General features: G+C 37.0%; 2 protein-coding genes and 1 pseudogene across 11 annotated transcripts in view; 2 read left to right on the forward strand and 1 right to left on the reverse strand.

Moving 5' to 3' along the window:
• Nucleotides 1–13,062, reverse strand: part of evx1 (even-skipped homeobox 1) — a 148,775-nt gene that overhangs the window by 63,538 nt on the left and 72,175 nt on the right. The window lies entirely within an intron of this gene.
• si:dkey-25e11.10p (si:dkey-25e11.10, pseudogene) lies at nucleotides 1,674–2,531 on the forward strand (annotated as a pseudogene). The gene is made up of 2 exons (NR_186844.1): nucleotides 1,674–1,859; nucleotides 2,236–2,531. The product of NR_186844.1 is annotated as a si:dkey-25e11.10, pseudogene (transcript).
• Nucleotides 5,203–9,999, forward strand: hoxa1a (homeobox A1a). Of its 2 annotated transcripts, XM_087294946.2 has the most exons (3): nucleotides 5,203–5,805; nucleotides 5,911–5,973; nucleotides 6,169–9,999. In XM_087294946.2, exons 1-3 carry the CDS (start codon nucleotides 5,334–5,336, stop codon nucleotides 6,516–6,518), a joined length of 885 nt encoding a protein of 294 aa, XP_087151072.1. In that variant the 5' UTR covers nucleotides 5,203–5,333; the 3' UTR covers nucleotides 6,519–9,999.

Genomic DNA, 13,062 nt, shown 5'->3' on the forward strand with positions numbered 1-13,062 from the left:
AATTAACAGGATGTTTTCGACAACGTGTGAAAAGCTCCATCACCCAGTACGCTAACTTTTTTTTTTCTATTTTCATTCATAGAATAATGCAATGAAAAATAGTTAAACCAAAAACATCCAAAGCAAATAACGTCGTTAAACGTTAATGTATGTAAGTGTAGGCTAAACATGAAACTGCTAAGTCATTACTTCAAGACAAACACGTGAATCTATCAAATGTAGCTTTTTCACCCCCTGTTCTGCCAGGATTTGATTCGAGCACAGCTAGAAGCTTTAAAATGGGTTGCGGGGGAGTCGGTCAGACCTTTTGGCAAGTAAGATTGATCATGTGCAAGCCTGGAACTCTTTGTTTAGTAAATAACCACTAAAACTACAAACGACAAGCACATTTTTCCATAACGTTCAATCAGAATACACATACTATCCACAAATAGCCTACACAGAAATGTAAATCGCTAACAACGTTTTTAATAATCTAAAAGTGCCAGACAACACGCACGCCAGTTCTACTATTCAAATAAGCTAGCTGTATTTCAATTCATTAACTTAGGAGACGCTTTTATCCAATGTGAATAAAGATCGTAAAGAACCAATTTGTCACAGAGCCACATTTTCACTGCAGACTATAACATACAATGTAAGGTTTAGTGGAAGCTAAATTGTGAAACAAAAGAGAGCACAGATAAGGTATTTTGTGAAATTCAGTTTTAGTATTAACACTCCTCACTGTCCAAACATTAAGGATGTGCATGCTTAATAAGGCTCCAATTGAATATTTCGTATGAAGCGTATAATTTACAGAGGACTACGCAGTACTCCGTTGAAACAAGACTGAATGAGAGACTGTGAATCCTTCAGAATATTGAATATAAATGAATTTATCTTTCATGATAGTATTGCATTGAGGTACTGCATAAGTCATTTAAATAAGGATCGTTTTATAAATAATGTATTCTATGCCGATTCTTTGTATTTATAGCAATTTGCTATCTTTAAAAGTCTTACTCTTAAGAAGTAACAGCCTAAACCTTAAGGTAAAAGTGTGTGAGGGGAATTAAGAGATTTCATTCATGTGTATTATTTATAGTAATATGAGATGAGCTGAAATTCTGGCCTAGGGCGCATGCGATAAAAAAAAACATAACAGACATAACTTAGCCTCACTGGTTACAGTATTGGGGAAAGACTTATCTCGTCACATAACCGATAAAAACACTTTGACTTTCGTTTTTTGACTACTGCTTTTTTAACGATTGTAATGACAACGATGACCAAAGCGCCAGCATCTATCTTGAGAGTGGAGTTGCTCAAAAAAGTTCTACGGATTGACCTGAACATTGGAATAAACCACAAACTGCCATCAGGTAATGGTAATTCTGCAAAACTTCAAACTGGCTTTGAATGTAATTTTGTCAAATGTCAGCGGGTATAATTATATTTCTTAATAGCCCCACTATAGCATGTTACTATGTTTAAATCAAGAGCGAAAATTTAAATTAAGGCCTCTCCAATCGTCAAACAACACGTTAACTTTGAGCGTGAGACGGGTTTAATAGTCGGCCATCGCTCGCGGAGTATCTTCTGTTTCCTCTGTTGGTGGTTTATTTTCAGAAGTCATCAATCAAACGCTCAGCACTTACGAACCCTCACCCTCTCATCCTTCCTCCTTTTGAGCACAACGTTCCAAGCTTGAGTCACGGGAGTCAGCAGCGCCATGTAGGGCCTCGGCATAGCTTAAATTGTGAAAGCCCATTGCACGCCAGTTGTCTAAAACCTTGGATGCTCGAAAAAATACCAACAAGAAAATTGTCCTTCCACAGGAATGGGTTAAGCCGGTATATTTTGCTTCTCACCAAAAGGTAAGTTTTACCAGAAAAAAATAGGGTAATTTAAGGTCATTCTTTACATCTGCTATTTACAATATTACCCATAAAGCCTGGGTGAAAATTCTGCAAAATGTCTGACTCCGATATTGAATCGATAAGCTTAATGAAGAATGATATATTGCTGTTTAAACACAAGTGGCGCTCATGCATTCATTATAAACTGCTAGTCAGTACCATGAAGACGGTCCATGCTGTTTGCGTCTACAGTGTTTTTCTTGAAACTTTTAAGTGAAGATTGTAATATCACATTTCCTTGTTGGCATTTAAAATTCTAGGTGTTGTAAAGCATTGCTATGTTACATAATGTTAACTTTGAAACGACTGCTCTTTTGTCGACTTATTTTTCCAGGCTCATCGGAGCTTCCCTACAGTGGTTTGTCTTGTAGACGAGGAGGTTCGCGCCGCCTGAGAACAGCACCATTAAACAGCTTTTGGATCAGGAAGGAGTACCACTACAGATACCTTAGCCGACCACGCCGTGTGGAAATAGTCACACTGCTCGAGCTAGCGGAACGCTAGGTCAAAGTCTGGTTCTAAAACCGACGAATAAAACATAAACGTCAAACCAAAACTATGGACATCTACAGAAAACTAGGCAGGAAAAATGTCGATGAGTGTGGTGCAAAGAGCGACGAGGAAGCCTTCATTTGTGGCCCAAGTCATGGCAGATTGGTCGTTGTGGACGAAGAGTCGAACTCATTTTAAAACAACCTGTCATCCATCGCCGGACAGCCCTGTAATGAAAACGACATGCACAATTTTAAATGTTTTCTAACAGATAAATGGAAAAGCATCTGAAAATTATTTTCAGTCAGTTACCAAATGCTCTGGAAAGGGGAACAATAATGCGCTATAGCAAAAAAAAAAAAAAAAAAAAAAAAAAGCGCCACCCGTGAGATTGTGTTGGGACATCCGCTTTACTCGACACATTATGGATAAGTATGAGAAGGAGATCAACTTTTTAGATCGACTAATGTTTGTCTAATGCAGTTTTACCAATGCTACATATCTCTAGGAAGCACATGATATTTACCAACGTGCACTTATTTCTTCACGGATTAATTTACCACGAAATGAAATCTCCTGATTATCAGAAGGATCAGTGGACAAATGTAAGGATAAATAAGTTTACATTTATAAGAGTAATGTTGTTTGCAGGATATGTCTGATATACGATTAACTGACACACTTATCAAAAACTTGTCGAAGGTAAGATTTTTTTTGCCGTGAGTAGCGCGTATTTAATGTAATGTAGCCTTGCCCACTGCATGCATTAAAAGTTCATTTTTTATGTTTTGTAATTTGTTTATTTTTGTTAAGAATACACATTATTTCTAAGTATTGGGTCAAGACGGTTTTAAGTAAGCACATAAACATTTGAAAAACCATTACTTGTATACTTTCATATGCACTTGCTATGGTATATAAACACATTATACTAATTATAAAATTAAGCAAGTGAAAATGATGGAATGTTGTAAACAATTTAAAGTATGAAGAAAAGTCATAAACAATGTGTAAAGTTAGCTAAGCTTTTATAGTTTGTGTTAAAAGATATAAACGCTGATTTTATGTAATTACGGTTGATGGAAAAAAAACAGGAAACATAATTTTGGAGAATACTAAAATATAAAAAGCAACCTATTTCTTTCAATTTATGAAAAATTGTGAGCTGCGGAATTACTAAAACTGTACAATTAATCCTAATACATTTGTTATCACTCAAACTCCTAAAACTTTTCAAATGTTGCAATTTATGAAGCAAAACTGTTCAAACGTGTCTCCTTCGCCAAAGTTGGGCTCTTTGTCTCGTACTCTTTTCTCTGCATCGTCAGGAAATACCGAGGAGGATGTTTCTTTTCATGAAACGAACTCATAAATCAAAGTCTTCTAGAAAAGCTGACAGCATCCAGACAATCAGTGTCTGTGAAAATCTGCCCAAATACGTATTTCATTCACCGCTTATCAATATAACGATTTTGGATTCAGCGCAACCCACGTGGACGGATAATAATAATTAATCTTTTTATTGGCGTTTTACACCCCGTCATTAGGATTACACAAAACACTCATACAACATATTTCACTGCACGTCCTCCCCAATTTGTCTTAGTCTTTTTGCTTTTTGTCCTGATTGAAATAACGTTACAAATGTTTATAATGTCTTTATTGAAGATGTTTTAAAATGCTTTTTTTCGTATGAATAAACAAATATTTAATCAACTACAATAGTTTTTATTTTTAGATATTTTTCCCCACATCTAACAGAGTGAACATTTGGCCACTAAGTGGTTCTACAGTTTTTATAAACTATGACTCCATTTCATTTAAGTACATTACACTTTATATTTATGCTGTTATTTTTTCTTGCCTTATTTGTCAGGCTTGTTGCTGTAAAAAAAATAGTGGCATAAGAAATACTAGGCCGTAGTAAGCTTGTGTAAAGCGCCATTTTGAAAAAAGAAAAAAGGTATAAAAATGTCCAATTTCCTCCAGAGGGGGCGCGTGTCTCCTCTGCTCCACATAGGATTGTGGATAAAATACATCGTCTTCCCTGTGATTATTGATCAGTCTGTGAATACTAATCACAAAATAGCATTCAGCAAAAACAGAAATCCCGCTAATGTATTTATTTCAACATGTAAGTTCTTAGTTCCAAGTAAGTTCCAAGTCCTTAGTTCCTTGCTGCTTAATGTTGACAGTTAGCATACATAGACATAGGCTAAATAGCTTATAGCAGTAATAAATATACAGTGGGCTACAGCCAATGTTTTTATCAAGTAGCTAAGCCTAACGTATTAAAAAACAACAAATATAACTGTGCTGGCTACACCGAAAAAATAACAATACGATGAGTGGTAGTCAGTTTATCATTTTTATACACTTACTAAGTTGACGAAAGCCGATACACTAGAGCCTATAGCTGATAGGATATTGCTACCCGAATTGTGAACCAGAAAAAGATACTAACTTTACATAATTTCTTTGTGGTTTTGAGATCATCTTACCTGAAGCATTTCTTTAAAAAAAAATCCACACACCGAGAAGCTGATGCTGCCGGGACGCTGTCTGTGAGACAACGTCCCTCTTAGCGTATCTGCCAGCGAATCTATCCTTTCAGCAGAAGTAAAGGTGGGCCTACGTAACGTTGATGGACAAGAGGTCGGCATTTGCATAAGCCTGGTCTTTAACGACAACCTGTCAGTGCAAGGCCACTTAAGATCAAGATGAGACAGCACAACTGATCACTGGCTGACCCAGCCCACGTGACTGTCACTGGTCATTCATATCACTAGCGCCCGAACACCTCCAATCCACGACTGATTGAAGGAGGCAGAAGGGTGCCTCGGCTCAACCCAGGGTGAATGGTGCGACGTTAATCAGTTCCGGGCCCAAAGTTCTGTCAGTGTGGCAACCACGAGCTGAGACGCCCAAGAAGATGACACAATGAGCACATTCTTAGATTTTTCGTCCATAAGTGGTGGTGGAGATGGAGGTAGCGGGGGCTCGTGCTCAGTCAGGGCGTTCCACGGTGATCACGGACTTTCAACATTCCAATCGTCGTGTGCTGTTAGGTTAAATAGCTGCAGTGGAGATGAACGGTTCATGTCCAATATATCGTCACAAGATGTAATTAACTCTCAGCCACAACAGGCCGGCTCGTACCAGTCCCCCGGGACTTTGTCAATTACCTACAGCGCCCATCCAAGTTATGGAACTCAAAGTTTTTGCACTGGATACAATCACTATGCCCTAAATCAGGACGTGGAATCGTCTGTGAGCTTTCCCCAGTGTGGCCCGTTAGTTTACTCTGGAAATATTTCTTCCACTGTTGTGCAGCACCGTCATCATCGTCATGGTTACAGTAGCGGAAACGTTCACCTCCATGGCCAGTTCCAGTACGGCTCAGCCACATATGGTAATAGTTCGGATCAGGCAAACCTTACGTTTGTGGCGGGCTGCTCAAATCCGCTTTCCCCTCTGCATGTGCCTCATCATGATGCTTGTTGTTCACCTCTATCAGATGGCGTGCCCACGGGACAGACATTTGACTGGATGAAGGTTAAACGCAACCCGCCAAAAACAGGTGAGTGACTTAAATTTTACAAGTCGTAATTATTTTTTCTCCCGATACGGAATACAAGTCCTGACTTAATATTGCATGTCCAACACTGGTTACATAAACATCTGAAGAAACCTAAGATATGGGACTTGACATAACAATATAGCCTAGTATGCATACACACATTCATTTATTCTTCTTTTCATTCTCTCTCTTAAGGAAAAGCTGGGGAGTATGGATTTGGTGGGCAGCCAAACACTGTACGCACCAATTTTTCGACAAAACAGCTGACAGAGCTTGAAAAGGAGTTTCATTTCAATAAGTACTTGACTCGCGCAAGGCGCGTGGAGATCGCGGCTTCTCTCCAATTGAACGAGACTCAGGTGAAGATATGGTTTCAAAATCGCCGTATGAAACAAAAGAAGCGCGAAAAGGAAGGTCTTTTGCCGAAATCTTTGTCCGAACAGAAAGATGGTCTCGAAAAAACAGAGGATGCATCTGAAAAGTCGCCCTCTGCACCATCCACGCCCTCTCCTTCACCAACTGTTGAGGCATACTCCTCTAATTAAACAGCTTTCACATTTGTTCTTTCAAATTGTAAACAATAATGCAAAATTGTTTGTGACTTGTCTTATGGTTATTTGTACATCATGTTTTAACATAAGTGGAAGAGTGTTTTAGCGACCAACCGTTTCTAACTCGACCATTTTGATCGCTCATTGTTTATCTGTGCACTATTTATGTTAATGTGAAATAACTGTTAATTGTCTTGGGCACTTTGTCAAGCACCTGGATAGAAAGAAGTGGCTTGTGCATTTTTGTGCACAGTAATAACAAATGCTGCACTTTTACGCGCGTCTTAGTTTGAACTTGTAAACCACTTGTCAAAATGTCTACCTCAAGAACCGAAGGAAATAGTGCAATATATTTAGGGGATGCATTACTAGTGAATCTGTTAAATCTTTCGGGAAATAGTGTCTGTAATTGACAAATTCTCTGGACGATGCAAAGTGTTGTTAATTCTTGTGTTGTGAGTTTTGCAGCATACGCAATTGTCTGAAGTTGTTCTCCGGTGATGCTGAGTTTTATCAGTCGGAATTAAAGTTTCCTTTAATTTAGAAATGCGTTAGAAAAAGATCAAGATACGGGTGAAATCATGTGATAATTAAAATGTATCTTATAAGTACAATTTATTCAAATACTGTATTACTTTTGATGGTTCTAATGTCTGTCAACCCTCACAGAAACAACTAACTCTAAAACACTGCTGACAATCTGTCTTAAAAATTTAAACCAGCAATCTAAGCACTATTATTTAATATTTAAATATACATTTTGTGGAATGAACTGTTAAGTTTGATTTATCGATTGCTTGTTTGCAGTCTTAAATCCACCAATAACTAGCTCTCTGCCTCCGTAACTGATATATGCGTCCGCGTGTGGTTCTTTCCTCAGGGACGAAGTGATATTGGCACATTAAGCATGTTTATCCACGATAGAAGATGCGCAATGCTGTCACCGTTATTCGCGGTGACAACCCTATTGACCTGTTAGTTTATCGAAGAGAAACAAAAAACATGACGATCGATTAAATCATCTCAACTATCAAACAAGAATGAGTCGGTCTGACCCCATCAGTGTTGATGGGATGTCTGACTCATGTTGCAGCTTAGTTTGCTTTACAAAGCTGGGAGCGGGGAAGTAGGATAACAATATCTTGATCTGAATAAAATAACACGGGTGTCAAAATAGGTTCCTCAGTCCTCAGTTCATTTCCAATCCTGCTCCAACATACATAGGTTTCAAACAAGCCCGCATGACTCAATTAGATGGATCAGGTGTGTTTAATTAGGGTTAAAGCTAAACTGAGCATAGCTGAGGAGTTTTTCACCTGTGCAAAAACCCTACTTTATATTCTGTGTCTTTAACGTCTTATAACTTCAAAGGTAAAGTACTTTGTACTGATGTTCATGTTGTATTGCAAAGTATTCTGGTTGATATTTAGATGAAATAAGGTTATAGACGGGTTTAGTGAGTAGATTTAAGTGGTCAAAAGTTCAATTTGAGTTTCTTAAGTTTTCGCTAAAGGGTAAGCAGTGTTATTATAGATGATTTTACATAAATAATTACAGCGTAACAAGTATTTTTTTCAATAAAAAAGTTTTGTTCTATCAAAAAACTGCATGGAAATATAAGTACTATGTTATCTTACCCATAAACAATCATTTTCACGGAATCATCGGCAAACTATAAAACACAATGCAAGTTTTTTTTTCATTTTTATTAACGTTTTTTTCTGACATTTTCAATACGCACGTTTTGACAGCTTATAACTTTACTTTAGATCCACCTGTGATTGTGTATGAATCTGATGGGTACATAAGATTTTATCCTAAATTCGAAGTGTGTTTATACATTGGTGGAAAAACAATAGTTGTATAGAATTATTTTGTACAATAAAATACAGCAAAGTGCTTTCTAGGTTTAAGTTTTAATAAATAAGTTTTAAAATAAACATTTTCCAATTTTGTTTTCTTAATTAAGATTTTTCGTAATTTTTCTTAAGTATACGGCAAACTTACGAAGGCATTAACATGCTTTGCACATTCTGATTTAATTTGCCCAAATGCTTATGTGACAAAATCCATTAAAATAAAAATACGACTTTTTTTTCTCATTTCCAATGCATTTTAATGTAATTTTAAAAAATACATTTAATATAAGTTCATATGTTGACTAACCCTGAAATCGTCCTGTAGATTTCATTACAATATCAAACATGCATGCCTTTAATTTAACATTAAGTGCTGTTTAGACCATAATAAATTGGTTCAGATGTGTATGATGAGTGTTGTAGCTGAACTCTTAAGAAGTCCTCCATAAACAGGATTGAGCATCCCAAGTCTATATATTCAAATAAGTATAATATAAAAATCCGCATTAGACAACCCTTTAAACAATTAGTGGCCTTTATGAAACCAAGAAATAATTTTTAAAAGATCAAGAAGTCACTTTAGATCAATTCAATGCTGCAAGTTGAATGTCCTTACTCCAACCACCAGGATTAAGCTGTATTCGTGACTGTGAAAACATAAATGCGATTAGGTCTATCCTTGCCTATTATCAAAACGTGTCAGAGAGAGAAATAGAGAGAGAGAGAGAGAGAGAGAGAGAGAGAGAGAGAGAGAGAGAGAGAGAGAGAAAGAAGTTGAAGAAAAAAATTAAGATATGTCATACTTTTTATCATTTATTTGCAAATTTATTTTTGCATATGATTGTAAATTTAATCGTTATTTTGTTTTAATCATATGAAAATATTTCAGTGATAAATCTGATCATCCAATATTCTTGATATACAAGAATTAAAGACGTAAGCATATATACGCAGGTTTCTGTTGTTATATGGTGTATGCTTTAACGTAATTATTTACAACTGTTTACGAAATTGATGAGATTCCGATTTGTATTCAGGACTGACCTGACACTGCAAAAAAAGTGAGCTTTTTTATTTTCCCTAATTGGTAAACGGGCAAAAAAAAATAAATAAATAAACACAATACCGACGGAAGCAAGAAGTCAATAGCGAATCAGAAATTTAATACATAAATGATTTGTCAGTATTAACGAGGTAACAATGTATTTGTGTATCAAAATACATCCACAAAGTATTTATTTATTATTCAAAATAGTTTAAATACTACACTTTCCCATAAAGAAATATTTTATTAAGTTACTATATTCCTAGTTCATACGTTATTAAAACAAGCATTTTCTATTTTACAACGAATGTTTACAAATGCAGCGAACTTCCATCTGATTTTAGAATAGACACGACCATTGAACGGACCTTTACTGTTCTGAATGCATTAAATAACTCATATAATGCTTCCAATGACTCATTTGATTTCACATTCTCCCCTTTTTTGGGTTTGCTTATAGGCTGCTTAAGATGCACGTTGTTTGTCACTTTGATATATCCACCTAATGGACACTAAAGTGCAAAAAACAAACAAACAAATAAATAACTTTAGAACAATTATGAATTCAAAACTTTACCCACTTTGCATTTAGATAGACTTAATGATTTTGACCAGAGGCAAGATACTAGGCATGGGCTGGTATAAAAGTTATTGTATGATAACACATAAATCATTCACTTTTGCTGCTTTCATTAGTTTTAAAAACACAGATTTAATTTAATTTAATTTTCTTGTCGGCTTTGTCCCTTTATTAATCCGGGGTCGCCACAGCGGAATGAACCGCCAACTTATTCAGCAAGTTTTTACGCAACAGATGCCCTTCCAGCCGCAACCCATCTCTGGGAAACATCCACACACACATTCACACACACTTCGGACAATTTAGCCTACCCAATTCCCCTGTACCGCATGTCTTTGGACTGTGGGGGAAACCAGAGCACCTGGAGGAAACCCACGCAAAGTCAGGGAGAACATGCAAACTCCACACAGAAACACCAACTGAGCCGAGGTTCGAACCAGCAACCCAGCGACCTTCTTGCTGTGAGGCGACAGCATTACCTACAACGCCACTGCCTCGCCCAACACAGATTTCTTTACAACACAATAAAAAGACTTACATATACTATAGGAATAGTGTAACAGAAAATTTTAGCCGCTTTAAAACCTTGATTTTTCCAAACCACTTTTCCAAACCACAGTAAATCTTGAAAGCATACTTGCATGATACAGAAATGTAAATATAATTGTTTTGTGCTGTTAACTTATGTTTCAAACCAGATGAATCAGGTCTGAAATAATAAAAAGTAGATTTTTATGATAATTGTTTTTTGGCAAATACTTCTTTAAATGATGCTTTTGAAATCTAAAAAAGCAGGCATTTATGTTGTTAACAAAAACATTAGTGTACGGTCCATCCCTAACCAACTGATGACGGATCTGGTTCACACAGGTATAAAGCATAGAGGAATGCAGCAATTGTACAATTGTACACAAGAAATGTTGTCCCAAGTTTTAAAAGGGCCTTTACTTTAGTGTCATGTGACTACAGTCTTTGTTTATGTTCCATGGAGTCAACCATCCTTTCAGTAAAAAGAACCATACAGTAATAAATGCAGTCACACAAAGTCTCTAATTTTGACAAAAATTAGATAGCAAAGCTTATATAAAAAGAACATTGTAAAATTGTGTTCAATCGAGTATCAGATGGTAAAAGTGGAAGAAATGGGGGCTGAGAGAGGCAAGAGGAACAGATAGAGTAAAAGGACAGAAAGAGAGAGGTCCATCCATCACACTGTCTTAACCTCACTGTGACCCCAGCCTGGCAGCCAATGAGGCACCTCCCGTCTGTGCAAGAGATCGGGTAACCGTGGAGATGAACTGAACATTTTAGCATGCTCTTTTTGTGCAGTCTGTCAACACCTCCCCAACGCCTAAGTACAACTTAACTGATGCAAGAGAAGCACTTGATTGAAATGACTGGAACCACAAATACCTAATACACATATATGCACACACAAAGAGGTTGAATAATGAAACTGAAACACTGTTCAATTTAGTGTTAGAGGTTTCATGGCTACAACTGACCAGCCTGGCGGCCAATCTTCATTGATTGCACACTCTACTAGTAAGAGTGTGAAGGTTTAACTAGCAGAGTAATAGCACAGTTTTGCTTCAAATATTGCAGTGCTCTCTCTGTGTTCATGTGGGTTTCCTCCAAGGGCTCTGGTTTCCCCCACAGTCCAAAGATATGTGGTATGAGTGAATTGAATAAACTAAATTGGCTGTGTGCAAATGTGAGTGTATGGTTGTTTCCCAGTACTGGGTAGCAGCTGGAAGGGCTCCGCTGTGTAAAACACACTGAAATAGTTGGTGGTTCATTCTACTGTAGCGATCCCTGATGAAAAAAGGGACTATGCTGAAGGAAAATGAATATTACAATGTACACATTATGCCTGACAGAGTTTAAAAGAGGACAAGCTATTGTCAAAAGAGGACAATGTCTTGCTGGTGCATTTGTGACCAAGATGGCAAGTCTTTGTGATGTATCAAGAGCCATGCTATCCAGGGTAATGTCAACATACTACAAGGACAAACCACATTCAAGAAGAAGCTGTCTGAAAGGCATGTTCATGCAAAAAATAAAAAATAATAATTAAACCACAGCTGCGCAACTCACTGGAGGATTAAATGTGCACCTCAACTCTCCTGTTTCCACCAAAATGGTTTATCGGGAGCTCCACAATGTCAATGTACATGGCCGGGCTGCTATAACCAAACCTTTCGTCACTTGTGCCAATGCCAAACGTCAGTTTCAATGGTGCTAGCAGCAAAATATTTGGGCTGTGTACAATGTAAAACATAAAGTGTTCTCTGATATGTCTACCTTCACTGTCTTTCGAACATCACAAAGTGGAAAAGCCCAGACTGTTGCATGCCTAGCATGAAGCATAGGGTGGATGAATGATGGTTTGGACTGCAATATCATGGCATTCCCCAAGCCCAATAGTTGTGTTAGACAACCACATCACTGCCATGGACTACAGAACCATTCTAGAAGACCATGTCACACAAAGTTTAAACATTGTGTACTGAAGACAGTGCTGTGTATCAGGATGATCATGCACCGATACACACAGCAAAACTGGTAACAAAGTGGTTCAATGAACATGAAAGTGAAGTGTCGCATGGCCTGCACAGTCACCAGACATAAATATTATTGAGCCACTTTGGTGTGATTTGGAAGAACAAGTCAGGAAACGTTTTCCTCCACCAACACCACATAATGACATGGCCACTTTTCTGCAAAAAGAATGGCTCAAAATCCATCTGGCCACTATGCAGGATTTATCTGTCATTCCCAAGACAAATAGGTGGTGTGTATAATATAATATAATATAATATAATATAATATAATTTAATATAATATAATATAATATAATATAATATAATATAATATAATATAATATAATATAATATAATATAATATATAAATTAACACTTGAATTTGATGGTCCCATTTAGGTATTCTGTTAATTTTCAGAAACTTTCCAACTGCTCCGTATTCCCAAGATTATGGTTGAATTCTGGGTACAATTTTATGTTGAGGTCAGATTAACTCTAATTTGATTCAGTG

Source organism: Danio rerio, chromosome 19, assembly GCF_052040795.2.
Source record: "Danio rerio strain M-AB ecotype USA chromosome 19, GRCz13ab, whole genome shotgun sequence".
Classification (NCBI taxonomy): Eukaryota; Metazoa; Chordata; class Actinopteri; order Cypriniformes; family Danionidae; genus Danio; species Danio rerio.

Bases quoted from the DNA above. Each gene is read 5' to 3' on its own strand.
- hoxa1a (XM_087294946.2), top strand. From the start codon at position 5,334: ATGAGCACATTCTTAGATTTTTCGTCCATAAGTGGTGGTGGAGATGGA. The intron at 5,806-5,910 runs GTAATAGTTCGG...CACCTCTATCAG, and splicing joins GTACGGCTCAGCCACATATG to ATGGCGTGCCCACGGGACAG. The intron at 5,974-6,168 runs GTGAGTGACTTA...CTCTCTCTTAAG, and splicing joins ACGCAACCCGCCAAAAACAG to GAAAAGCTGGGGAGTATGGA.